This window comes from Zalophus californianus, chromosome 10 (genome assembly GCF_009762305.2).
Source record: "Zalophus californianus isolate mZalCal1 chromosome 10, mZalCal1.pri.v2, whole genome shotgun sequence".
NCBI classification, from domain to species: domain Eukaryota; kingdom Metazoa; phylum Chordata; class Mammalia; order Carnivora; family Otariidae; genus Zalophus; species Zalophus californianus.
The window spans coordinates 103,288,522-103,316,269 of record NC_045604.1 but is presented as its reverse complement, the minus strand read 5'-3'; the positions used below and the strand labels follow the sequence as shown (position 1 = coordinate 103,316,269).

The following is a 27,748-nucleotide window of genomic DNA, read 5'->3' as shown; positions in this document are numbered from 1 at the left end:
CCGCCCACGCAGGCCCGCGGCTCCCCGGCTCCGCCCCGCCCCCGCCTGCTCCTAGCCATTGGCGGCCCTCTGCGCCTTTGCCTTCAGCCAGTAGTCGACGTGGCCTCGGGCTCTTCCGCCGGGGCGTGGGGTCAAGGGTCACCCAAGATGGCGGCGTCCAGGAGGCGCTGAGGCCTGGAGCGGAGGATGGCGCTGGTGGCGCTCGCGGCCGGGGCTCGGCTGGGGCGGCAGCTGAGCCGGCCGGGCCCAGGGCTGAGGCCGGGGCGAGGGCACCGGACGGCGGCCGGGCGCTCGCGGAGCTCGTGCGAGGCGGACGCACCCGTGTTCCAGTACGTGGGCGAGCGGGCGGCCCGTGCCGACCGCATCTTCGTGTGGGGCTTCAGCTTCTCGGGGGCGCTGGGCGTGCCCACCTTCGTGCTGCCCAGCGCTGGGCCCAAGCACCGCGCCGGCTCGCGGCCGCCCCGCAGGATCCAGCCCGTGCCCTACCGCCTGGAGCTGGACCAGAAGGTGCGGGCCGGGGCTTTCTCCCTCCGTCGCGCCCTCCGGCCTCCGCCGCTGCCCCCCCCCGCCCCCCCGAGGCCCTCTGCGAGAAGTTGGGAGGCTGGGTGGTCCAATGTCGGGGAGGAGGACCCTCGAGGGGGCTGCAGGCCCGGGAGGGGAGGGCGTTAGGGCGCTGCTCACATTTAACGAGTGGCCGAAACGTGCCCCTGTCGGGCCAGACAGGCGTCATTCGCACGTCACCCCCGGAGTCGGGGTTGTCACCACAGTCGCAGTTTAATTTCGTTGTGGTTACAGAATATACTTTCTTTAATTTCAGCCCTTTTCAGTATTGAGACTTCATTTTATAGGCCAGCATATGGTCTTCTCTGGACAATGTTCCATGTGTGCTTGAAAGGGATGTGTGTTCTGCTGTTGGCTGGGCGGAGTTGATGTCAGGTCACGTTAGTAACTTCTTGGTGGACCTATTATTTGCTCCAACTGCTGTCCACCACCTCAGGCAGCTGCAGTGTTCATCGTTAGCTGCTGATTGTTTTCAACAAATATCCCTGGGGAAAAAGGCTGTTTGCACTGCGTGATATCTGGGTCAGGTCAAATAAATAGAGCCTTGTGCATGGGGTCTTCCAGGGAACCACCAGACAGATCAGGATGAGAATGCTCTGGGAATGGAGCTTTTCTTCTAAACCCTTTCTGCCTCTTCCAGTGGCTGCTAGGCTGCCGGTTTGCGCTGATTGTGAGCTGTTGCCTTTCAGAGCTACTGCAGAGCTGAGCAGAGGTGGATGGGAATAGGTCAAGGGGAAATGCTGCAAAGCTTGCTCTTCTTACTGAGACTCAGCTGCTTTTCTCGAGTAAACATTCCCTAGATTGTTTTAAGTCTTTGGTTGATTTCCAGAGTTCTGAAAAAAATGATTCTGACGTTGGCCAGTGTTCTCTTTGCTCCACCATTTTCACTGATACCACTCAATCCATGTCCTTTTAATGTAATTACTGATATGGTTGGATCACATCTGCCATCTTGCTATTTATTTCTTTAGGTCTTTGGTTTCTCTGCTCGTCCTTTGCTGCCTTCTTTTGTGTTGAATAGGCATTTTTGGGTACCTTTTAAATTCCTTCGTTGGGTGTTTTGCCGTATATTTGAGGTTTTTCTTGGGATTACAATATGTATCTTAATTTGGCACAGTCTATGTTAGGTTATTAGTGACCTAATTCTGAAAACAAAAACAAACTATAGCAACTTTGTTCCAATAAAGCTCCAGTTTCTCTTCTCTCCCTTGTGGGGTTTTTGTGATATATATTTACATTTTAAGCCTAATACTACAACTTTATAGTTATTATTTTATGCAGTTGTCTTTTGAATCATTTAAGAGACAAAAAGACAAAAGATATTCATGCAGTGTTTTCTAGTTACCTTTATAATTACTTTAGCTGGTGCTCTTCATTTCTTCTGATTTTTTTTTCTTTTTTTGTTACCATTTCCTGTCATTTCCTTTCAGCCTGAAGGACTCCTTCAGTACTTGTCAAGGCAGGTTTGCTGAATTCTCTTTGTTTGGGAAGGCCTTTATTGCTTTTCTTTTAAGGATAGCTTTGCTGCTTACAGAATTAATTCTTGGTGGACAGTTTTTATCTTTTCAGCACTTTGAATATGTCATTCTGGTTTCTGGTCTCCCTTGTTCCTGATAAGAACTTAGCTATTAATCTTATTGTTGTTCTCTTGTCCTTGATGAGTCCATTTTCTTTTGATACTTTCCAAGATTTTCTCCTTCTGAGATAGACGAGAATCGGCGCCTTCAGGCTCGTATGGCGATAGACTTGTTAACAGTTTAACTGTGACTTGTTGAGTAACTTTGATCTGTAGATTTATGTTTTTCATAAAATTTGATAAGTTTACTGGGCGCCTGGGTGGCTCAGATGGTTAAGCGTCTGCCTTCCGCTCAGGTCATGCTCCCAGGGTCCTGGGATCGAGTCCCTCATCGGGCTCCCTGCTGGGTGGGGAGCCTGCTTCTCCCTCTGCCTCTCTCTCTGCCTCTCTCTCTCTCTGACTTTCATGAATAAATACATAAAACATTAAAAAAAATTTGGTAAGTTTTCTGTCATTATTTTAAGCATTTTTTTTTTTTTGTCCTTTCTCTCTTGCCCTCCTGGGGTTCTCATTACATAGATGTTGATAACTTGATATTGTCTCATAGGTCATAGGTCTCTGAGTCACTGTTCTTTTTTTTTTTTTTTTTTCCTGATCTTCAGAATGAATAATCTCAGTTGATATTTCTTCAGGTTAACTGCTTCTTCTGTCATCTCAAATTTGCTTCTGTGCCTGTTAGTGAATTCTTTATTTTGGTTACTGTATTTTACAACTCTAGAAATTCCATTTAGCTTTTTAATGTTTTTATTTCTGTATTCAAATTCCATAGTTGTGAAGACATTGTCGTCATATTTTCCTTTAGGTCTCTATAAATTTTGTATTTTAAAGATCTTATTTATTTATTTATTTTGAGTAATCTCTGCCCCCAACGTGGGGCTCGAACTCACAACCCTGAGATCAAGAGTTGCATGCTCTACGGATTGAGCCAGCCAGGTGTTCCTTCTTTAAGTTTTTTAAACATGGTTTTATTTTTTATTTATTTTATTTTATTTTATTTATTTATTTTTAAAGATTTTATTTACTTATTTTTCAGAGAGAGAGCACAAGCAGGGGGAGTGGCAGGCAGAGGAGGAAGCAGGCAGAGGGAGGAGCAGGCTCCCAGCTTAGCAGGGAGCCCGATGCGGGGCTCCATCGCAGGACCCTGGGATCATGACCTGAGCTGAAGACAGACACCTGACCGACTGAGCCACCCAGGCGCCTCCTAAACATGGTTTTAAAAATATTCTTTGGGGGCGCCTGGGTAGCTCATTCGTTAAGCATCTTCCTTCGGCTCAGTCGTGATCCCAGGGTCCTGGGATGGAGCCCCGCATCGGGCTCCCCCGCTTGGTGGGAAGCCTGCTTCTCCCTCTCCCTCTCCCCCTGCTTGTGTTCCTTCTCTCACTGTGTATCTCTCTGTCAAATAAATAAATAAAATTAAAAAAAATATATTCTTTGAACAATAGTTTATTGAAGTCTTTGATAAATCCAACATCTGGGTCCACTTAATGTCAGTTTCTTTTGGCTGCTTTTGTCCCTCCAGTGTAGGTCACACTTTCTTGTTTCTTTGCATGCCTTGTACTTTTTGGTTGAAAACTGGACTTTTTGGTGATATTTTATAGTTTTGGAATCTGATATTTTTCCCTTGAGATTTTTTTTGTTTGTTGGTTTTCCTTCTTTTTTTTTAGTAACTTTTGTGGACTTCACGTATAGAATCAGTCTTCCATGCTGTGCGTGGCCGCTGATATCTTTGTTCAAGTTACTGATCTGTGTCGTTCCCCAGACCCCCCTTTCCTTAGCTTGGCTCCTTGAGTGTTGCCCTCTGTCTGCATACCTTTAGGGTCAGCCAATGATTTGGGCAGAGGTTGTGCACACTTTAAGCTTATAAGGTTTCTGCCTTCTACCTTTGATTCTGTGTAAAGGTTGGGTACCACATTCAAAGATCAGGCTGTTCTCACGTCTGCTTCAGCTTTACTTGGTACAGGGTCCTCAGGTCTCCCGTGTTCACTCGCAGTTTCCCAGTCAGCCATGGATGTGTGCAGAGCCTTCTGTGGCAATTTTACTTCTAGGAGCTTTCCGTTATACTTCTGCCTGGTCTGCCTCTCCTCTTGCCCTGGTCAGGATTATAACCTCAGACTGGCCAAGTTGTGGATTTTCCTTGTTTGTTTCTTACTGAGTTCACTACGGGCATGAGTTTTCACCTTCTACCCCAAAGTAAGTGGCAACAAAGTTGATGGTTTTCATGGTCAACCCTGCCGTTTTAAAACATTTGTGCTTGGGACGCTTGGGTGGCCCAGTTGTTTAAGCGTCTGCCTTCGGCTCAGGTCATGATCCAGGGTCCCGGGATCTAGTCCCTCGTCGGGCTCGCTGCTCCGTGGGAAGCCTGTTTCTCCCTCTGTCTGCTGCTTCCCCTGCTTGTGCTCTTTTTCTTTCTGACAAATAAATAAATAAAATCTTAAAAAAAACACAAAAAACACATGTGCTAGCTCAGTTGGAGTTGATGGAGCACCCCAGACGGGAAGTCTGCAGATTCCTGCTGTTGTTGCCTTAAGTTCTTGTTTCTCCTTCTTCTTCCCCCCGCTTTTTTTTTTTAAGTTTTATTTATTTAAGTAGTCTCTACACACAATCTGGGGCTTGAACTCACAACCTCGAGATTAAGAGTTGCAAGCTCTTCTGACTGAGCCAGCCAGGCGCCCCTCCCTGTTACCTGAAGTTCTAGCAGTCTTTCACAAATAAACTTTTCTCAGTTTATTTGCCTTTGATTTCTCCATCCCTGAAATGGTTTTTTTTTCTTTTAAGTTTGTCCAGTTTTTTTTTTAATTTTATTTATTTGAGGGGGAGAGAGAGAGAGAGAGTCTGCACGTGCACACACATAAGTGGGGAGAGGGGAAGAGAGAGAGGGAGAAGCAGACTCCCCACTGAGCAGGGAGCCTGATGCAGGGCTCGATCCCAGGATCCTGGGATCATGACCTGAGCCAAAAGCAGATGCTTAACCGACTGAGCCACCCAGGTGCCCCAATACTATGTGTTCTTTGATTGGGCAAACAGCCTGTCATTTATTGCAGAGAAAACTTGATACCACAAATCAATTCATGCTTTATGGGAACTCTTTTTCAGATTTCATCTGTTGCCTGTGGCTATGGATTCACACTGCTATCCTCTAAAACTAAGGATGTGACGAAAGTTTGGGGTATGGGGCTCAACAAAGATTCCCAGCTTGGATTTCACAGGAGCCGCAAAGATAAAAGTGAGTGTGCTCATCTTGGCTTCTCTGGGCTGTGATTGGTATGAGGGAATTTCCTTTGGTTTTCAAGAATATGGTGACACAAACCGGACTAGCAGAGCAGAAGAGATGGAGTCTTACACGGATATTATTTGGGACCATCTGGACTAGATTGATTGTCAGCCTCTTTGGTAATAACACTGAACCTTTAGGCAAAAGAGCCTTTAGTGATAAGTAAAAATGTTCCTCTTATTGTGCCTGATTTATAAACTTTTTTTAAAGATGTTATTTATTTGAGAGAGAGGGAGAGTGTGTGTGTGTGTGTGTGTGTGTGTGTGTGTGTGTGTGTGTGCATGCAGAGGGAGAAGGGGAGAGAAAATCCCAAAGCAGACTCTGCACTGAGCATGGAGGCTGATGTGGGGCACGAGCCCAGGATTCTGAGAACATGACCCAAACTGAAATCAAGAGTTGGATGCTTAACTGTCCAAGCTTCCCAGGCACCTCGCCTGATTGATTGATTGATTGATTTTTAAAGATTTTATTTATTTATTTGAGAGAGAGAGAATGAGAGATAGAGAGCACGAGAGGGAAGAGGGTCAGAGGGAGAAGCAGACTCCCCGCCGAGCAGGGAGCCCGATGTGGGACTCGATCCTGGGACTCCAAGATCATGACCTGAGCCGAAGACAGTCGCTTAACCAACTGAGCCACCCAGGCGCCCACCTCGCCTGATTTATAAATTAAATTTTATCATAGATACACAAAAGAAAAAATATAGTGTATATGGGGTTTGGTTCTATCTGTAGTTTCAGGCATCCATTGGGGGTCTTGGAATGTATCCCACATGGATGGGGGGGATGGCTGTACTGGGCAGTACTTTTACTGTCTGGATAAACTTTTTCATTTTTTTCTTGTTTCCTCATTCATGTGCAAATACATTTTTGCACAGTTTTGATCAGTGTGTATTTTCTGCCTTTCACTTAATTTTGTATCAAAATTCTTTTGTAAGTCAGTACTGAAGTCTCTTTTAGCTGTAAGACGCCACATTGCATTTGTTACACCTTTTGTTGGGAGGACCTTTAGGCATACACAGAAATGGACGAAGTCGTGTAAGGCATACCAGCTGCAGTTACCAGCCAGTTTGGTTTTGTTCATTTCCTGCACCCTCCCCTCAATAATTTTAAGCAACTCCCAACGTTATTAATTTCATTAGTAAATATTTCAGAACGTATTTAAAAAAAAAAAAATAAGGACCTTGGGGCGCCTGGGTGGCTCAGTTGGTTAAGTGTCTGCCTTTGGCTCAGGTCATGGTCCCAGGGCCCTGGGACTCTGGCTCTCTGCTCAGCGGGGAGCCTGCTTCTCCCTCTCCCTCTGCCTGCCGCTCTGCCTACTTGTGCTCTCTGTCTCTCAAATAAATAAATAAGATCTTAAAAAAAAAAAGGGCCTTAAAAAAAGTAAATGCAACATCGTTTTCACACCTAAAAATAATGAACAATATAATCCCTTTATGTTACGAAATATCCAGTCAGTGTTCAAATTGTCAGTAATCTCATAAATGTCATTAGATTTTTTTTAATTTAATTAATTTATTTTTTTTTAAGATTTATTTATTTATTTATTTGAGAGAGAGAGAATGAGAGACAGAGAGCATGAGAGGGAGGAGGTCAGAGGGAGAAGCAGACTCCCTGCTGAGCAGGGAGCCCGACACGGGACTCGATCCCGGGACTCCAGGATCATGACCTGAGCTGAAGGCAATTGCATAACCAACTGAGCCACCCTGGCACCCTAGATTTTTATTTTATTTTTTAAAAATTTGTTTGAGTCAGTATCCAGATAAGTTCCAGACGTTGCAATCAGTTGATAAGATTTTTATTTTTATTTTTTTTTTTAAAGTAGGTTCCTCACCCAACATGGGGCTTGAACTCAGGACCCTGAGATCAAGAGTCCCATGCTCTACCGACCGAGCCAGCCAGGCGCCCCAGTCGCTAAGACTTTTAAAAGTCTTTTAAGTCTATTTAATCTTTTTTTTCTTGAAGCTTATTTACTGAAGAAATTATATTGGCAACCAACTCAGCCAACTGTATTTGTGAAACAAAGAAATAAAGGCTTACTTTTTTTTTAGAAAAAAGGAAAGAAAAGAGAAGAGGGACACCTGGCTGGTTCAGTTGGTAAAGTGTGCGACTCTTGATTTTGGGGTTGTGGGTTCGAGCCCTATAGTGGGTGTAGAGATTACTTAAAAATAAAATCTTTAAAAACTAAAAAAAAAAAGAAATCACACTGTTTATCCTGTAGAATTCTCCCGTCTGGAGTTTGCTGTGGTTCTATTTAAACTCCTGACAGCTGTATTTACAGCCAGGTTCCCCTTAAATGATACGTATTTACTGCTTCCCAGGCCCTTAGGGGTCTATGCAGAGAGCAATAGGAGATGTGTACGCTAACAACATTGTCCATAGAGTGACTTCTAAAAAACTTTCCCTTTGCTTATTTAAAAATGAAAATTTTCAGGGGCGCCTGGGTGGCTCAGTCGGTAGAGTGTGCAACTCCAGGATCTCAGGGTCATGAGTTTGAGCCCCACGTTGGGTGTAGAGCTTACTGTAATTAATTAACAAATTAATTAAGAAAAGTTTCATTTTAAAGATTTCATTTTATTTTCAAAGTAATCTCTACATTCAACATGGGGCTCGAGCTCACGAGCCTGAGATCAAGAGTCTCATGCTCTACCGACCGAGCCAGCCAGGGGCCCCTAAAATTTTCTGTTTTGACTAGAGAGCTTATTTGCATACTTCAGAATCCTACAGGTGCAGTGTATATGGTGGAAAGGCTGCTTTCTGCCTCTGTCCTCCCAGCGGCACAGTTTTTCTCCCTGAAGACAACCTGTGTTAACAGTTTACAGTTTCTCCTTCTGGAAAGATGTGATGCGTATGCAAGCAGATGCTTCTACATATTCTTTTCCCCACTTTTTAATACAAGCGGTATCGTTACTGGTTAGTGGGTCTTACAGGAGGAAAATGCCATCACTCTCCTTAGATGCAAATGGTGTTAATGACACGGGAAGGCTCATTGGAGCCAGTGGGGTGCAGGGGGTCCGGGCCTGGGGCCTGGGGCTCTCGTCTTAGCTCTGCCACTAGCTTATGTGCCTTGACGAGTCACTCTGATCTGTGACTGTGGGGCATTGTGGTGGTTGGACAGCATGAGGCTGTGACTCTCCGTCTGTGTGACGCACCGTGAACTTGCGCGTTCTTCTTTCAGCCAGGGGATACGAGTATGTTCTGGAGCCTTCGCCCATCCCACTGCCCCTGGACAGACCTCAGGAGACCCAGGTGCTTCAGGTCTCCTGCGGCAGAGCCCACTCTCTCATCCTGACAGACCGCGAAGGAGGTGAGTTGGCCTGTTCCAGGTTCATGGGGCGGTGGGGAGCCCTTGGCCTTGGCTTGAAACTGGTTTGTTTGATGGAACCACACATAGTGAGGCTCCTGGCATTTCCCGAGCAAATCGGGAGGATGGCTCACTATCACCACATTGGGCAGATCCTGCCAGCTCTTTTATGTTCTCTGCTCTCTGCGATTCTTCGAAAACCTCAGGTATTAATAAATGTGACAGTGCACACCAGGCCGCCTGAGCGAGGCCTCCCACCCACTGCCTTTGCCGTGAAGTCACTGAGCCGGGCTGTGCGTGTAGACGATGTTTTGTGTTGTACCGAAAGGAGCCTGTTTGCCAGCACTTTTTCAGCTGGTGAGCTTTCAGAGTCCAGATAACACGGACTCTCCCGAAGAGCGATTGTTTCCAGGGAAAGGCCCTCTTGACTAAATGTTTCCAATTTCATTTTCTGGCTAAGTGTGCTTTGTGGGAAAAGGCAAAGGTGGTGTTCAGGAACTCTTTCAAGAGCAGCTTTGGCGGGGCGCCTGGGTGGCTCAGTCGGTTAAGTGTCTGCCTTCGGCTCAGGTCATGATCCCAGGGTCCTGGGATCGAGCCCCGCGTCGGGCTCCCTGCTCAGCGGGAAGCCTGCTTCTCCCTCTCCCACTCCCCCTGCCTGTGTTCCCTCTCTCGCTGTGTCTCTCTCTGTCGAATAAATAAATAAAATCTTTAAAAAAAAAAAACAAAAACCTTTGGCATGGAGGGCAACCTCTGGTGATAGGTCCAGGGAGTGGGGGTGCTGGGGCCTTCCCCGGGGGGTGCTTGCCTCGGAACGTGGCATTTGTGAGAGGTGGAACGAGGACCTGCAGGGGAAGGCAGAGGGGACCGTCAAGGTGGCTCAGGCTGTTGCTGCAGGGCCAGGCCCCAGCGCGCCTGTGGGTGAGCCTGCAGAGGCTGGGGGTGTTGGGGAAACGGGTGCTTAGGGGGAGTGGTTGGACTAAGACCACTTCCGAGACCCCCTTTGCAAGTCCTCACGTTCTGGGATCCCATGAACCTGCAGAGCTGATTTCATTGGTGGTGTTATTCTTCAGTCTTTAGCATGGGAAACAATTCTTATGGGCAGTGCGGAAGAAACGTGGTTGAAAATGAAATTTACAGGTGAGTTCCCCAAAGGACTTCCCCAAATCGTGTTAAGCATTTAACATTTCTCGTGTGGTTACTAAGTGATAGACGCACAGAGCAGGAAATGGCATGCTTCCCCCTGCTTGAGAGGGGCGGTGAGAAGTCACTGGAAAGCTGTGGAGGGTATTGTTCCGTTGCGGGTTGAACTCTATATGGTAGCTTGGTGGAAGGGAGGGCGGTCGGGTGTTGATTGTGGTGTGTAGAACTTCTTTTGAATTAGTTTTTTATTTTTACCAAATTGATTAACTTTAAAAATTCTTCTCTGTTCCTTTCTTATTTATTTCAGTCTTTTTTTTTCCCTAAGATTTTATTTTTAAGTAATCTCTACACCCAACGTGGGGCTCAAACTCACAGCCCCAAGATCAAGAGTCACATGCTCTACCCGTGGAGCCAGACCCTTAATTTATTTTGAACTTTAAAAAAATTCCCCTCTCCTTCCTCACATTATGCTGTTGGGTCTAAATACAAGTCTCACCTCTGGCAGCATATTAAAAATCACCAAATGTGGGGGACACCTGGATGGCTCGGTCTGTTAAGCGTCTGCCTTTGACTCAGGTCATGATCCCAGGGGTCTGGGATCAAGCCCCGCATTGGGCTCCCTGCTCAGTGGGGAGCCTGCTTCTCCCTCTGCCATTCCCCCCTGCTTGTGCACTCTCTCTCTCTCTCTCTCTCTCTGACAAATAAATAAATAAAATCTTAAAAAAAAAATCACCCAAGGCGGTGGGGGGGGGGGGCACCTGGTTGGCTCAGTCCGTAGAGCATGTGACTCTTGATCTTGGGGCTGTGAGTTTGAGCCCCACATTGGGCATGGAGCCTATTTTAAAAAAAAAAAATCACCAAAGGGTTGTTTTGTTTTGCTCTCATGCCTAGGCCTACCTCTGCCCTATATTTGACTTTGAGAGTTTCCCTAACAATTACTGTGTGCATTTGGGGTCTGTCAGTTAGGGGTGACGGGCAGGGGCAGAACCACACTTGAACCACACTTACCTTGACCATATCTCTTGCTTCTCCCTAAATTGCTCCTGGCTTCAGCGAAAGTCACAAAGTCAACAGAATGCAGGACTTCGATGGGCAGGTGGTCCAGGTAAGAGGCGCATGCTGAGAGCCACTCATCCAGCCCTTGGGGGTGCCTTTGCAGGGGTGAAAGGTGGGGGGGGGTGATGGCAAATTGGTTAGGGCAGTTCTCTCAATTAATAAATTATTTTAGTAAAAAGTATTGCCTGCCTCCTGTAGGTCAGGAGGGTATTGGTTTCCACTAGGGTTATGGGGGTACAGAGTTTAATAAGGTCTGGGGGGCTGACACTCTAAGAGGGAGGCACAGATTAAGCTAGCTGTGTGTGTGTGTGTGTCCCAGGCTGTCCATATCTCGCTCGCTATTTTATTTCCATCCCTGGTGCAGTGCCTGGCACGTGGTCAGTACGTACAATAAATACTTAAATACATAAGCGGATGCTTACAGGAAGGGCCCTGAGAGCACAGAAGGAGAATTGTTAAGTCTCCCAGGGGTGGAGTGAGAGGGGCAGGAGGCATCGTGGGAGATGGCGGAGGCGTGTATCAGATAGACCAGGGCTGGGTGGTAGGAAAGGTGTTACGGCAGAAGGGTGGGGCAGCCTGAGGGCCTGCAAGGGAAGATGGGGAGCTAGTGACAAAGATCGGAGGCCAGTAGGGGGGCTGAGGAGGGGAGCGGGGAGGGGTGAGGCTTATGGAGGAGGGGACTAAGCAGGAATAAGATGCGGGAGCCGCGCGGGGCGGCCCGTTGGGCCCAGCTGGCTCACCGCTTGGGAGTGGTAGGGAATGTGGGGGGCTTTGGGTCCATCGATCGACCAGGACACTGGGCTTCCGAGGATTTCTCTTCAGCCTCACCGCTGTTCATCTGACAGGTGGTTTGTGGCCAGGACCATAGCCTGTTCCTGACGGACAAAGGAGAAGTCTACTCTTGCGGCTGGGGCGCCGACGGGCAAACAGGTAGTGGGCCCTTCCCCCCGGCCATGGTGCCCTAGGGAGCTGGGAGCTGTAGGGTGAAAAGTGAAAGCCCCACTTGCTGGAGCTAACCACGGTTAACAGTTTCCTGGAGCCACTCCAGAAACGAGCTATCACAGGTGACACCTTCTGTGGCCTCCCTGCCCTTGCTTGCTGGGCTTGGCGTCCAGCCATGCAGGCCCCCTGCAGTCACTTCCTGGAGCCGGCCTCCTCTTGTAGCCCGAGGGCCTTGACACAAGCCGACCTTGCCTGGAGTGCCTGTCTTCGCTCTCCTTCTCATCCGTTAGGGCTCATCTTGGGTGTCCATCTCTTCCGGGAAGTCTCTCTGGGCCATCTTTCCTAAAATGACTGGCCTCCTCCCTTTTGCAGATTCTCCGTATCCTGCTCCTTTCTTTTGTACTCCTTCCCAATTTGACTTATTAAAACAAAAACAAAAACAAAAAAAACAAAAACAAAAAAACCAAACTTTTTTTTTTAAGATTTTATTTATTTATTTGTTAGAGCCAGCACAAGCGGGGGGAGGGGCAGGCAGAGGGAGAAGCAGGCTCCCCGCGGAGCAGGGAGCCCGACGCGGGGCTCGATGCCAGGACCCTGGGATCATGACCTGAGCCGAAGGCAGATGCTTAACCGACTGAGCCACCCAGGCGCCCCTGAGAGTGACCATCTTTTTTTTTTTTTTTAATTTTTTATTGTTATGTTAATCACCATATATTACATCATTAGTTTTTGGTGCAGTGTTCCATGATTCATTGTGCATAACACCCAGTGCTCCATGCAGAACGTGCCCTCCTCAATACCCATCACCAGGCTAACCCATCCCCCTACCCCCCTCCCCTCTAGAACCCTCAGTTTGTTTTTCAGAGTCCATCATCTCTCATGGTTCGTCTCCCCCTCTGACATACTCCCCTTTTCTTCCTCTCCTGTTATCTTCTTTTTTTTTTTTCTTAAAATATGTTGTGTTATTTGTTTCAGAAGTACAGATCTGTGATTCAACAGTCTTGCACAATTCACAGCGCTCACCGTAGCACATACCCTCCCCAATGTCTATCACCCAGTCACCCCATCCCTCCCACCCCCCAACCACTCCAGTAACACTCAGTTTGTTTCCTGAGATTAAGAATTCCTCATATCAGTGAGGTGACCATCTTTTTATAAGTTCACAGACCTGGCTTGTTTTCTGTCTTCCGAAACATGCACTCTGTTCTTTGCCCATTTGCTGACTTATTTATCTTTTTCCTATTGATTTTTAGGCATTCTTTATCCTCTCCCTGTATTTTTTGTGATTCTAGTGTCACACGTGTTTTTTCCCAGAGCGGGGCTTGCCTTTTTGTCCATCTGCTTCAGTTTTGAATTTTAACTGTATTTTTTTCATTGCTTATCACTTCCTTTTCAGATTTACCTGGCCATTTTCGATAGTCTCTTATTCCTGCTTTTGTTTCTTTAAACATTGCCCCCAGTTCTTTTTTTTATTTTGTTGGTTCGGTTTACTCTGACTCACAGGGGCGTCCTTCCTTGTGTGTTGAGTAACATTTGACCGTGGGCTCCTATTTTGTTGAATTGAACTTGCGGAAACTGGAAGGGCCTAAATGGAGATGCTTTCCTCCGGAGGGGGTTCAGGTTGGCTTTTGCCTCTTGCTAAGGGGTGCTTCGAGTCTGACGTTGCCCTGGGTCCCATTGAGGAAGCCTGGTTTAAAGCAGGGAGTCAGGGGTGTGCAATCTGCCTTGGTCTGCTGCCTGAGACTCCCCTTCTGTCACATGCAGATGGTGACATGTGTCCCGATAGCCTCTGGCCCGCCCTGCCTTTTCCCCTGTTCACTGTCTACCATGCCAGTGGGCTAGTTTAAGCTTACTGTTATTTTGGGGGGTGTTGTGGGGGTTGGGATGGGCTCTGGGAGATTTCCTTTATTCTCTGGTAAGCCCAGCGATGGTGCATTGGAGATCGCTTGTTGCAGCATTCCATGTGTGTATTCTCATAGGGTCCCCGGGCCTCATTGTGTCGTGCTGTTCTGTCTCGTAAACATTTCTAACTTGAATCAGACTTAGAAAGCCTCCAGGGTTTTAAAAATAAACGCTCACTCTTCTGTTTGTTCCTCCTCTGAGAAAGCGTGGAGAAGGAAGTTGTAGCGTGCGCAGAGGACCAGATCAGCCTTGCCGAGCTGATACTTGTAAAGCGTTTAACACCGTGCTCGGCACGTAGGAAGCCTGTGGAAGTGTCTGTTCCCAGAGTCAGTAGCTGGGAGTAACGCTTGGCTGTCGTGGCAGGTCTGGGCCACTACCGTATCACCAGCGTGCCCACCAAGCTGGCCGGGGACCTGGCCGGAGTGAACATCGTGCAGGTGGCCACCCACGGTGATTGCTGCCTGGCCGTGTCTGCTGAGGGCGGCCTCTTCGGTTGGGGGAACTCGGAGTACCTGCAGCTGGCCGCCGTTACCGACTCCACACAGGTACGGGTCGCTCACAGTGCCGCCTGGGAGGTGTGGAATTACAAAGGGTTACGGGCGTTTATAAGAGGCTCTTCAGGGGCGCCTGGGCAGTTCAGTTGGTTGGGTGTCCGACTCTTGATTGCAGCTCATGTCCTGGTCTCAGGGTCGTGGGGTTGAGCCCCACGGTGGGCCCCGTGCTCCGTCGGGAGTCCACTGGAGATTCTTTCCCTTGCCCCCTGCCCCTTTCCTGCTTGTGTGCGTGTGCATGGGTCCGTGCTCTCTCTCTTTCTCTCCTCAAATAAATAAATCTTTAAAGAAAACAAAAGCTTCTTCAGCGAAGTGTGATGTGGGACGTGCTGTTTAGGCCCGACCACCTGTAAGACCGCCTCTTCCTGGCCAGCGTCTCAGAGTCTGGAATGAAACCTGGGGGTCAAAGCCATGGTTATCCAGCCTCCGATGCGGTAGTCCTGCCATAGAGCAGGCTGTTGGGTGCGCCTGTGCGCCCCGTCCCAGTCTGAAAGGGGTGGGAGTTCCCATGGTGTCCCCATGTACTTCCTGTTGCCGTGTAATATACATGCCACGCAGAGTGTGCAGGTCACAAGTGTGCACCTGGCTCCCCCCCGCCCCCCAGGCAGCAGGACACGCACAGTACTTCGGGAGCCGCTGCCTGTGGCCTGTCACCGCCCCCGCCTTCTCACCAAAGGGAGCCACCCTCACTACAGTATGGCAGGGTTTTAAGCATGAAGGGGAATCGCAGATAAAAACAAAAAGTAGAGCTCACTGCATGATGACTCTCCATATATCTCTCACCTGCATTCAACAGTTCTCAACTAAGGGCCTATTTAAGAGAACAGACAAAACCAACCCCCGCCCCCCCAGAAACCCAAGACATAATTCACCGTTTTCAAGTGTAGAACTTAGTAGTTTTTAGTGTAGTCATGAGTTGTGCAGCCATCTAATTCCAGAACATTTTCTTTGCCCTCCTCTCTCCCCCCAAAACAAGCCCATGCCCCTAATGGCCAGTTTTTGTTGCTATCTGCTTCTTTGCCCTGGATTGTTTTTTTTAGAGAGAGAGAGCATGTGCATGGGGGGTGGGCAGGACAGAGGGGGAGAGAGAGAGAGAGAGAGAATCTCAAGTAGGCTCCACGCGGAGTGTGGAGCCTGACGCAGGGCTTGATCCCAAGACTCTGAGATCACGATCTGAGCTGAAACCAAGAGTCGGACTTCAACCGACTGAGCCACCCGGGTGCCCCTGCCCTGGATTATTTTGCAGTAAATCCCAGACATTTTATCCATAAAAGTTTCCATATGTCTCTTTAAAAGATAAGGACTATTTAAAAAATATATTTTATTGCTTAATACTGTCAAACTTCTGACATATACAGAGGGTTTTAAATATGTATTTTTTTAAAGATTTATTATTTTAGAGAGAGAGAACATGAGGAGGGAGAGAGGAAATCTCAAGCAGATTACTTGCTATGCACAGAGCCTGACAGGGGTTTGACCCCAAGACCCTGAGATCACGACCTGAGCTGAAACTGAGAGTCGGTCGCTTAACTGACTGAGCCACCCAGGTGCCCCTGCCCTGGATTATTTTGCGGTAAACCCCAGACGTCATATTTTTTTTTTTTAAGATTTTATTTATTTATTTGACAGACAGAGATAGTGAGAGAAGGAACACAAGCAGCAGGGAGTGGGAGAGGGAGAAGCAGGCTTCTTACCAAGCAGGGAGCCCGATGTGGGCCTCGATCCCAGGACCCTGGGGTCATGACCTGAGCCGATGGCAGATGCTTAATGACTGAGCCATTCAGGCACCCCCAGATGTCATGTTTTATCCATAAAAGTTTACATATGTCTCTTTAAAATATAAGGACTATTTAAAAAATACATTTTATTTCTTAATACTGTCAAACTTCTGACAACATACAGAAGGTTTTAAATATGTATTTTTTTAAAGAATTATTTATTCATTTGAGAGGGTGAGAGAGTGGGTGGGGGGCAAACGGGAAAGAGAGAGAGAGAGAGAATCTCAAGCAGACTCCCTGCTGTGCATGGAGCCTGACACGAGGCTCAATCCCAAGACCCTGAGATCATGACCTGAGCTGAAACCGAGAGTCGGTTGCTTAACTGACAGCATCACCCAGGCAGCCCTTAAATATGTATTAATAAAGAGATCAGCCCAGAGGGAAACTAAAGGTCAGCGAACAGGATGAGGAGAAGCATTCCCTGTGGTCTGGCCCAGTGGCTAGAAGCCGTTGCAGATACGGTTCTGAGCTTCCTAGTTAAGCGAAAGCAGAGAAGAAAACACGCCCATTTAAATGATTCATTGTTTCTATAAGATAAACAAATAACATGTTCAGGAAAATTGTTGCTCTTCCTGCTCCCAAGTCCTGAGAACCTGTGTCCCACAGCTTTTCTGTGGCGGACAGATCCAGGGTCGTGGCAGTTACTGCTGCATAACAAATGACCCCAGCCCTTCCTGATTGCACCCAACACACATTTATTATCTCACAGTTTCTGTGGGTCAGGCATCCAGGGGTGGCTTAGCTGGGTCTTCTGGCCCTGGTCCCTCGAAGGCTGCGGTCATTTGAGGGTTCAGTGGGCAGAGGCTCTACCTCCAGGACCACCCTGGTGGTTGTTGGCAGGACGCAGGTCCTCGCGGACCTTTGGACTGGAGCCCCAGTTCCTCGCTGGTGGTGAGGCAGCTACTAGCTGTTGGCCCAGCCTTCCTTGGTTCCTGGCCATGTAGGCTTCTCCATATGGCAGCTGGCTTCATCGGAGCAAGCAAATGAGAGAGCGAGTGAGACGGAAGCGAGCGTTTTATCATTTAATCTTGGCAGTGACCTCCCCTGGCTTTCACTGGCATTCTGCTCCTGAGAAGCTGGTCATGAGGTCGGGCCCCACACCAGGGCCCGGGGGAGCGGCGGAGGGTGGGCACGTGGGTGTGACTAGCAGGAGGTGGGGGTCACGGGGGCCTTGTGAGGAGCAGCCCACCGCAGCCGTGACTCGACCGAGGCCTGAGCCTTGTCCTGTCTCGGACAGCGGGCTCTGTGCTAGAGCGTTTCTTGGCGCTTGCTGAGGGCGTCGTGCCAGAGCACGGTCAGGTAAAGATGCTCTGACAGCCTCACCCCATCCAGGCGGACATTTCCTGGATCAGTGAGGCCCCTTACTCCTTTTGCGTCAACTTCGGGACTCTTACCCTCCGGCTGTCCCCATTTGAAAGCCTATCTATAAAGATTCCTGGCCGCCCCTGCAGCCCTTAAAATCTGTCTTTCCAGAGTTATCCCTCAGTAGAGGCACCATGACCAAATCCCGCTGGAAAGCTGAGTTGGCCACACTTCATTCTGCAAACCCCTGACCCTCGTGTCTCTCATTCCCGGCAGCAGATCTGGCCCCTAATTCATAGAGAAAACATATGCTATCAGATACGGGTGCCCTCAGTTTCCCACTCTGCGTCCTCCACCCTCCGGCCCTCCCCCATGATGCGATTCTCCTCCCGCCTTCCCAGGAGCCCTCCCCCATCTGCTGAGCCTTCTTCCCCGCAGCTCCAACCTCCCTTTCTCCACTGGTCCATCCCCATCTGTCCTTCCACCCGACCCATGCGGCCTCCACCTGCAGATGCCCTGTGTGGACTTCCCGCTCTCCGCCCACACTGCTCTTCAGGGGTCCACACGTCTGTATCCCCAGACATTTCCACTCGGCCGTCTCTGGGCGCGGTGAACTGCGCATCACCCACACCCCGGTCCTCCACTGTGTCCCAGGTCCCCTCATGTGGCCTCTGGAAATCCTCCTCTTCTTAGTACCCCTGCTGGCTCCCCGTTGTGTTCAGGAGAAAGACCAATTCCTTACGGGCCCCACGACCTCCTGCCGACCTGGGCTCTGTATTGCCCCTCAGGCCTCCGCTTCAGCCTCTCTGACCTTGTTCAGGCCCCCTGAAGGCGGCCCGCTCACCCCTTGCCCCGTGCATGGGCCAGCTCCACTCCCGCACATGTCCTCTCTCCCCTTACCTGGTCACCCCTGCTCATCCTTGAGGTCTCAGGATAAAAATGAAGCCTTCCAGGTCCTTCCCTGATGCTCCTTCCCGCAAACTAGATCAGGTTCCCCGACATTCACTCTCTGAGACCCTGGACTCTCCTTCATTGCATTCAGTGCAAATTAATTTGGGGTTAATTTCAGCTGGCCTCTTACCTTTTCCAGTGGACTCCACTCTGAGAGAGGGACCAAGTCGCTTCCCCCCTGTTGAATCCCAGCACCTGGTTAGATCTTTAGTGTATCTTGGACATTTAGGAAATAACTTACAGATTGAATCAACGAACCGGGACTTCTCTACTTTGTACACGAGATAGAGCATTTCCGAGCTCTCACTGGTTTTGTCTTCCTGACGGTGTGGCTCTGGTTTTGATTCAGGTGAACGTCCCCCGGTGCTTACCCTTCTCAGGAGTGGGGAAGGTGAGGCAGGCTGCGTGCGGTGGTACAGGCTGCGCTGTGTTAAATGGTGAGACCCTCCTGTGGGTGGTTCGCTGGGGAGCTGTAGGTGGGTTGGATGGGGGCATGGCTCAGGGTGCGCCGGAGCCTTGGCTGCAGCCCTCAGCTCGAGGGAGGGAAGGGAGCGTGGCTGTGGGAAGGCCTGCTTAGACTGGGCTCAGTTTATCATAGACTGGTGACGGAGGGTGACATTCTTGACAGAAGGATAGTAGCCATGATTCAGATGTAGACAAATAGACAGTGACGGGACCGAGTCCTTCTAACCTCTGTAATAATAGCAGACCTCCGGAATCTGCTCCTGCCTCTCCTTCGCCTGGGCCGGAGACTCAGCCCTGCCTTCCCCAGGGAGGCTGTGCCAGAAGACGCAGGGCCAAGAGGAGAAGGGCCGTCGGGTATGGATACCGAGGCCCGTGGCCCTGGGATCAAATGTCTGGCACCGCTGAGGAGCGTTAAACCTTCTATGACCAAAATACTCATTTCTGAGACTTTTAGGAATCTGGCCAGAGGTTGGTTGTGTACTTGGCTTGCTCTCGTGATCGGTGTGAAATGCAGAACATCTGTGTGGGAAAAATCGCCCTTCTGAGCCTCCCCTGTGCTCGCCCGGCTGCTGGGTGACGGATGACCCGGGCCCCTCCCGGTTACGCTCCGGATGTGGGAAGGTTGTATCCTGAGATGGGTTAGCTGGCTAGACGTCCTCCACAGGCAAGAATTGTAAAGAGGAGAGAAGAAACATTATTTTAGATCTCTGTCCGTGTGTTCTTGCCAAGCAGGGAGGGGGAAAAAGAAACCCATCCGCGTGGATATAGTGGATCTTGGTGGTGCGGTCTGAATTTCCAGTGAGGGCGGGCTGTACTTGGTTCGCCTGACTGACCATTGTGTTTGCTATAATGCAGGAGAAGGACATGTTTTCGTCTGGGGCTACGGAATTCTTGGGAAAGGACCGAACCTTGTGGAAAGTGCACTTCCCGAGGTGATCCCGCCCACTCTCTTCGGCCTGACGGAGTTCAACCCGGAAGTCCAAGTTTCCCTCATCCGATGTGGCCTCAGCCACTTTGCTGCCCTGACCAGTAAGTGGCCAAGCCCGAGCGACCCTGGGGGCTGGCAGAGCTTAGCTGTGTCAGGTGCAGCGTCACGCTGCACTCTCCCTTCTCTGTGTGGACCCTTCCAGAGAGCGGCTAAGCCACGAGTTGCTTGGCCTTGAGGTCGTATGATGTGCATCTTCTCTTTATCCTGGAGTCGTGTTTTTGGTTCATTTGGTTTGTGGTCAGGCTAACGGTAAAGTGAGTTTTCTCAAGAGGGCGCCAGTCGGTGGTAGGAGATGGGTGCCAGAGGAAGCCAGCAGAGGGGTCTGGTGAATCCACGGTGGGTAACCAGGAGGTGATGTGTGGGACAGCAGGAGGTGGGTCTGGAAGCCCATCCTGTGGTTTCTCGGAGGCCAGTCTGCCCGAGTCCTCCAGAGGGATCAGAGGCCGAGGTGGAGGTTTTCGCAAAGCATTGCCAGATTACAAAGCCATAAAATGTCCCGTGACTCGCGGGCGTCTGGCTGGTGTGTCCACTGTGTCTTACTCCACCTCGGTGAGCGTTGCTGGTTCGGTTTGCCGCTCTGTCGCTGACGTGAATAGTCAGGTTGAGCTAAATTCATTTCACATTGTGATTCTCAAGTAAATTCGTGGTTTCCTTGCGATTAGAAAATCTTCTCATTTCATGGGAAGTAATTGTTTTCTTTTGAAACATCTGGGCTGGGATGATGAGTTTGGGTCGTTCCGAGTCACGGGAGTTTTTTGAAGCTGGTTTGCTTGAGCCAGTGAGAATCCGTATGGCCGAATTCTGGAGGCAACAAAGATGTATTTTCCAGGATGTTTCCGGGCTTAAACTCTGTGCAGAGTCACATTCTTGGAAATCCATACGAAGTGTTCGACTGGGATGGACTGTTTTCTGCTTGCTGTCATGCCGTGTGGCCGCTGTGGCTCCCGTTGATTTTCCCCAGGACCCGGTGGTCACCTTCCACGTGCCAGTTACTGCCCCTCAGTAGGGGGAGCGTCAGAGCTGGGGTTTCTGCCCTGTCTGTGGGCCCAGCATTTGCATCCTGCCAGCTGGGGGTTCTCATTGGTTGGTTTACCCTGAGGTCTGTTCATGTTTTTTTGGGGGGGGGGGCAGACTGATTTGTTCTGCCGAACAGATAAAAATCTGAGGCGGGAGGACCAAGGAGGATGATGAGATCAGAGGGCTCTGACAGCTTGTAACGAAGGGACTGTAGGTGGTGCCCTGCCAGGGCTGGGGGCCCATCCCGCAGGGTGGCATTTCCAGGGCCCCCTGTGCCTTCAGTCTGCTGGGCTGTCTTCCAACCTCATGGCACTTTTTACAATTTGTAAACATCCATTTTTACAGTGAGGTTTGCTCACTTGTCTGGGTCTTGCTCTTTGACTCTCCACAGCCCCGTGAGTACAGGGGCCATGCCTGTTCAGTCGCTGCCCTGTCCCAGCTCCTAGCACACGGACGAAGACCTGGCCCATAGAGGCGCCGGTCACTGTATCTCTTGACCCAATGGTTCCGAGATACGGAAACCAGACAAGGAATGACAGGTCATCCTCCTTCTCACCCGGTCAGGGCGTGACCTGGGCTTGAGGGGGGCTCAGCTGTCAGGCTTTGAGGAGGGGGTGTGCAGAAGGGGCGAGCAGAGCGGGCTGTGTGTGGAGCCGCCTGGCCCCAGAGCACCGCGCCTGCGCCAGTCCCCCACGTGACGGACGCAGCGCGCATCCATTCAAAGGAAAGCATTAAGGCCTGGTAGAAATTGAAATTGAACAGAGGGCCCTGTTGGTCCCTGGTTCTAGAAAGCCTGTTCTTATGACCCTCCTCCTAGAGACTTGCTCTTGGTCTAGCCCCAGCCAAACTACCATTTTCCTTTCTTTGCAGACAAAGGAGAACTGTTTGTGTGGGGCAAGAACATCCGAGGGTGCCTGGGCATCGGTCGCCTGGAAGACCAGTATTTCCCATGGAGGGTAAGGCTCTGCAGGGTGGGCTTGAGGGCGCACCCGCGGCGCGGGGCTCCGGGGCTCCACCAGCGTGCAGCTGGGCTAGTGCCAGGGCCCTGGGAATGGCTCCCCCTCTCAGGTCCTGGCTGCTCCCTCCTGCCCCGCGGCTTCAGGGGAGGCCCCCATCATGGTGAGGAGCCAGAGCGGGCGCCCAGCTCATGGCTCACTGCCCTTAGCTCTGTCCCGGGGCCTGCTGAGTGAACGGCCTGCCGGAGCGGGGAGCAGCCTGGCCGAGGGTTCCAGTCCCTTGGCGCCCTGGAAGAAGCCTCGTGAGAGGCTGTCCGTGGGTACGTGGAGTGGGGAAACAGAGGCACGCCAGCGCCCCAGAGAGGAGCAGGCCGCGTGCAGGCCGGGCGCCGTGAGGCCCCGAGAGGGAGAGATTGGAAATGACAAAGTTGGTGTGCCAGGAGCTGTTTACAGAGGCCTGTGTGGAGGAATGTTTTACAGCGAATTGAAAAGAGAGCAGGATGTTTAATATTTAGAGTACCACAGCCACCAAAGTAAAAAAATAAAAGCTTTCCTTAGGGAGAGGATGCAGTTATACAAAAAAAGGCTCATTTCAAAATTAAAGGGGAAAAAGGTTCCTTCCTAAATTATAGTTTATCTCAGTATTGTTTACTAAGTTCTCCTAAAACAAAACAAAAAGCTCTTCATATTTTTGCAAACAGAACATATGTACGTGGTATAAGAGGTATTATAAAAAATAAGTCTCCCATCTCTTGTCCCAGAGGCAGCCACTGGTACTGGTTTCTTATGTTTCCTTCCAGACGTAGTCTGCATCAATAGGCGTGTGCACGCACATGCTTAAGTGATCTTCTTTGAAGGTTGGATTTTAATAGCGTGTTTTGAAATCGTGTAAAGCATTTTTTTTTAAAACCTCATGTGAAAATGCAAAAGCAGTGTATAACTTAAATAAAATCAGGATTTGTCTGTCAAAAACCCTCTGTAAGACGTTTTGAGGCACCTCTGTATTTGGGGGGTTGTTTCCCTTGGCCGTGGGCTGTCCTGGTTCCCAGTGACCTCGGTAGGCCCTGACCCCTTTATAAAAACCGGAGGTGCCGTCTCTAAGAAAACAGGTCAGAATGGGGGCTTTCTGTTTGCTGGAAAGAAATGGTTGTGCACCGGAGTTGGGCACAGGCTGGTTGGTGCTCGCTCGCTAGTCCCCAGCCCGGATCCCCCTTACGGGGAGGGAATGGGCGGCCACTTGGTGGACAGTGGGGGGCAGGGCAGGTGACACGAGCATCGATGATGTGGAGGCCCCACTCTCTTTCATGGTAGTTCCTCACTTCTCGTTGAGGGGAAGCTTGGCAAGCGGCAGAGCGGCTGGGTTTTGGATGCACGACCGCTCTACCGGGTGTGGGGGGCTCCCCACCTGCTTCCCTCTCCCCCACATTACAGTGAAGATCACCCATGCAATCAGATTTGGAATCTGATCGCGCTGTCCTGTCCAAATGGCCGGAGGTTGGTCCCGGCTGTGGGGCCGGAAGCACCCGGGTGCTGAGGCCACTTGCTGTCCAGACCGGAGCCCCCCTCTGCAGACTCCTTACTCACCAAGTGGCCCTCTGGGAACGTCACTCCCGGTACCCCTGCTGTGAGGGAGGGGACACCCCGGGCTATGTCCCCAATGGCTGCTCCCCCTGGCACACTGGCTGAGCCCTCCATGCTTGTGGGGTTGGGAGGACCAGCCGAGGAGAACACCTTCCAGCATGGTGCTGAGGACGTGGCCCTTGCTGTGCTCTGGGGGCCAGAGCTGTCAGCCTAGGCTCTGGGGGATGGTGGTGGCCCAAACCGGGTTTGGGATCAGTGGGGTTGGATTCCTTAAAGATCAGATTTGCCTCATATTGGGTAGTGGGATCTTAGTCCAGTCTGTTCTTTTGCACTCGTTTTTTTTTTTTTTAATGACAGGTGATTTTTATTCTTCAAAAATTTGTATTTTCTTATTAATCTTTGGTGGGGGGACTGTCATATCACTTTAGAAGTATTTGAAGAAGGGAAAAAAAAAAAAAGAGTAAAGCCCTATCTGTAGCTCCTGCAATGGCACTGAACTAGTTATTCTCAGACTCCCAGAGCCCGGGCTGCTTTGAAAGTCTGAAGGCCCAGGGAGTGACACCTGCGCTCCCCCCCCGCACCCCGCCCCCCACTCAAACCTCTTTCCGGAAGCTTTCCTGAAGGTTACCCTGCCGCACACTGACACAGAGCTCCGAGGGTCAGTGGGCTCTTCAAGGCCACTCATCCCGTAAGAGGCAGGGCCCAGAGTCAGACTCAGGTGTGTCTGACTTTGACACTTCACTGTGGTGCCCTCCTCTGTGAGGGCCCGGAGCTGGAGAATCAGGTCCCCATTGGTGGGGAAGAGGCGGGGACATGCCCCCCAGGTCTATACAGGGGCCCCCTCCGACCTACCTGGCGGCCCCGCTGGATCAGGCCCCCGGGGCAAGCGTTTGAATGGCCCTCCCCCATCACCCACCCACAACTGCGCTCTTTCCAGACGCACATCGTTGCCTGTCTGAGGGGGCAGCGGTGCTGTCCTGCGTGCCGGGCGCCTTGCTTTCGTTCCATCCTCAGGACAGTCTGCGAAGCCCCCCGCCGCCCCCCGGCCTGCAGCTGTGGTCGCTGACTTCAGGCATCGACCGGGCTGCCCTGTCTCACGGCCTTGCAGCAGGTGGGGCTGCGACGTGAACGTGGGGCTCTGGCTGCAGACTCTGCAGCCCCTCGCTGTGCGCCCTTGGGTTGGCCCACTTGGGGCGCACGGGCTGGCAGGCCCTCTGGCTGCCCGGCCTCTTCCCACACGGCCCCGGGCCCCAGGCGGGGTGTCTGGGGGAGCGGACGTGTCGGGGCCGCGAAGGAACTTGCAGATGCAACCAAGTCGGGGAGCAGCCAGTTCAGGGCTCCTTCTCAGCCCCCCACCTTTCTCCTGGGGGCGTTTCAGACTTTGTCGTCACGAAGAGGGACATTCCTGATGCTGCTCAAACTTGTAAGAGTGTGTTAAGGCTGAATGTGGTGCGGTTTTTGGAACTGTTTCCCTTTGCAAGAATGTAGCGAGTGTAAATTGGTTTAGAAGAGACACTTCATTTCACCTGGATGAGGACACATCACACCCATGACCAAGCGCAGTGTCATCTTGGACCCCGGAGACCGTCAGAGACTGAGAGCCCACACGCCGGGGGGAGCGGGGACCACGGGGGCCCAGGGGCCTCTGAGGCCAGCCTCGGCCGCGACCATCCTCCCAGTGTGCCAACCAGGGCCAGCTGGTTACTCTGCTGGGGGCTCTAATGGCCAGAGCACTCGGGGACGAGGACCGGGGTGCTTAAGTGCAGCAGCGTGGGGCCCGGGGAGCGCCGCGGGCGGCAGTCTCCCCGGGAAGGTCAAGATCGCGTGCTCTAATGGCCCGGGGAGGTTGCTAGGAGTTCACCTGGGCCCATCACCACAGAGGCGGCGCGTTTCCTTCTGCTTCCATGGCCAGCCTGGACTGCTTCCTGCACCTCCAGGCCTTGGCGAGGAACCGGGGGCCACTGCTGCGCGTTTGTTCAGTGATTTCTGTGATAGGTGTCACTAAGTACGTTTGTTTAGGGACGGAGGGGCAGGCAGCACGGCTCGCTTGCTAGCCTCCATTTGCCTGGTGGCCCGGAGCCCTTAACGGGCCTGTCTCCCCGCGCTGCGGGCCCCGGGCTCTGGGGTCGCCGCCATCGCCGCTGCCCGTGGGTGTTCAGGCCACGTCTGGATGAGGCCTCCCCCCACCCCCGCCCCGCCCCTTCGCTCACTGAGTCCACAGGCTGTGACAGATCCCGCTCCAGCTCTCCCACTGCCTGGCAGAGCAGGGCCACCAGGGGAGGGTGGCCGAGTTGGGATCTGCGCGGACGGAACAGCAGCGTCAGCATCCGGCAAGGGTCTGAGCGCTCGGCCTGGCAGGATTAGTGACTTACAAACTCCCCCCTGAGAAACACGGTTCTCGCCGGTGCTGCTGGTGCTTGCATCGGGAACCTTGGGAGCGATGGCGGAAACCAGTTAAAAGGGGATTCCAGTTCAGAGGGAAGGTGGGAATAAAGGGGCAGATGCCAACGGGGGTGGGGGTTAAAAGGTACCTAATACTGGGGCGCCCGGCTGGCTCAGTGGGCGGAGCACGTGACTCTTGATCTCGGGGCTGTGAGTTCGAGCCCCACGGCGGGTGTAGAGATTACTTAAAAATAAAATCAGGAAAGAAAGGGATTTAATATCTTTTAATTCTTTTTCACTGAATGTCGTTTTATAATGTAGCCACGAGAGGGTCTTACCTATTGAAAATAACGATAGTAATAGTCTAACCAGAGGAAGACAAGCACCCCTCCTCTGGAGAACCGGCCAGGCTCTGGGGACGTGGAAGTCCTTGCATCGTGGGCACACCCGGGGCTGGCTGGGGTGGCCGTCGCCAGGGCCAGCCTGTTTGACGGCGAGAGTCATTTTAAAGGCCAACCAGCCGGAGCCTCTACATCGGCCTGAGGGCTGCTCCCTTGGGTGGGCGCTGTTGGCAGGACTGCCCGCAGGGCCTGTGGCCCGCTCTGTGACACAGCAGACCTTCCTCCTCGAGGGTGCACATCGTTTGGGAAACCCCCGGCCCGGAGCTGAGGCTGATGGCGCGCGCGGCTATAGATGCCGGCCGGGGGCCTCCTTCCCAGAGCAGGGGTTTCTGGCGCTCCAGGCAGCCCTGGGGGTGACGTCGAGGAAAGGTCACTGAGCCCCTGGCTCGGGAGCAGGTGTTGACCTCTGGCGGGGTTGTGCACAGGGGGGAGTAGCCTCTGGGGGAGCTGCGGGCTCCAGCAGCCTCTCCTGACGGGTGGGTAGGAAGAGTCATGTCTGCCATTGGCTGGGTGGGACGCTGGGGTGACTGTGCGCTCATCGGAACCGCCCTGCTGGCTGGGTGGAAGCATCCCCATCTCTGGGGGAGGGAGCCAAGGCTCGGGGAGGTTAAGTCACCCACCAAGAGGCAGAGCCAGGCTCAGGCCCAGGTTGGGCCTCCTCCAAACCATGTCCCCTCACGCTGTGCTGGGTCTTGTTTTGCAGGTGACCATGCCTGGGGAGCCCGTGGATGTGGCGTGTGGTGTGGATCACATGGTGACTCTGGCCAAGTCTTTCGTCTGAAGCCCCTCCCTGACCTGCTTGAGCCCGGAACCTGGCCTCAGAACCACTGGGACTGCTTGGCAGAGGCCCCTGACGGGGCTCTTGCTAGGGGTCAGAGAGGATCCGGGCCCTTGGTGACACATGATGCTCTCTGCCAGTGCCCTTAGCAAGAACGGACGGGAAGTCCCGGGACTCAGGGCCCCTCTCCGGCTGAGGGTGAGACTGGCTGCGTTCACCGCGGGATGGCTGTCCTCATCAGGCCAAGCACCAGTGAGAGGGATCCCTATTCCTGACCTGAGCAACTGGTCCGGGAGAAGCTTAGCTCTCCGGCATGCCATTTTGTTTGTTCTTAAAGGTGGCCCGACGGACTCTTAAGTGGCCCGGTGGGCTTTTGTATGTAAGCCTCCGACCACAGCAGAGCTCATGGTGGGCGTGTGGGCATCAGGGTGAGCCCCAGCCTGACTGAGGGAGCCGGGCTGAGAAGCCCCTGCAGGAGTTAGAGCGAGGCCAGGTTCTCGTGCACCGAACACGCCCCGCAAAAGCTTGTCTGGAGGGCCAGCCTCGGAGAAGAGATTCAGAAATTGTGGAAAACAATTTGAGGTAGTAACATAAACTTGGCCTTTCGTTTAAAAATGTCTTTGAAAAATCCGTTTTAGAATAAAGTCTATTTTCTGCCTTTTTATTTTTGAGCACTGAAGAGGTCTTTTTTTTTTTTTTAATCTTACTTGATCATTTAGAGATTCGCTTGCAAAAACAAGGCTTTTGATAAAGAGGCAGCTAGAAGCCAGTGACAGATACTTCAGAAGCCAGTCCTGCTTGAAAACAATTTGTCTTCACAGTCCCCTCCCACGGTTCAGTTGGGAGAAAA

The 27,748-nt window shown here is 51.5% G+C and overlaps 1 protein-coding gene across 2 annotated transcripts; it reads left to right on the top strand.

The window, feature by feature from the left end:
• The first annotated feature begins 136 nt into the window (after positions 1 to 136).
• RCC1L (RCC1 like) lies at positions 137 to 27,748 on the top strand. Of its 2 annotated transcripts, XM_027613589.2 has the most exons (11): positions 137 to 507; positions 5,231 to 5,360; positions 8,583 to 8,711; positions 9,779 to 9,845; positions 10,902 to 10,953; positions 11,750 to 11,834; positions 14,112 to 14,293; positions 18,680 to 18,767; positions 19,651 to 19,824; positions 21,671 to 21,756; positions 26,824 to 27,043. In XM_027613589.2, exons 1-11 carry the CDS (start codon positions 187 to 189, stop codon positions 26,899 to 26,901), a joined length of 1,392 nt encoding a protein of 463 aa, XP_027469390.2. In that variant the 5' UTR covers positions 137 to 186; the 3' UTR covers positions 26,902 to 27,043. The 2 variants fall into 2 exon arrangements, with proteins under 2 accessions (XP_027469390.2, XP_027469388.2); XM_027613587.2 differs by lacking the exon at positions 21,671 to 21,756 and having other exon boundaries at positions 26,824 to 27,748.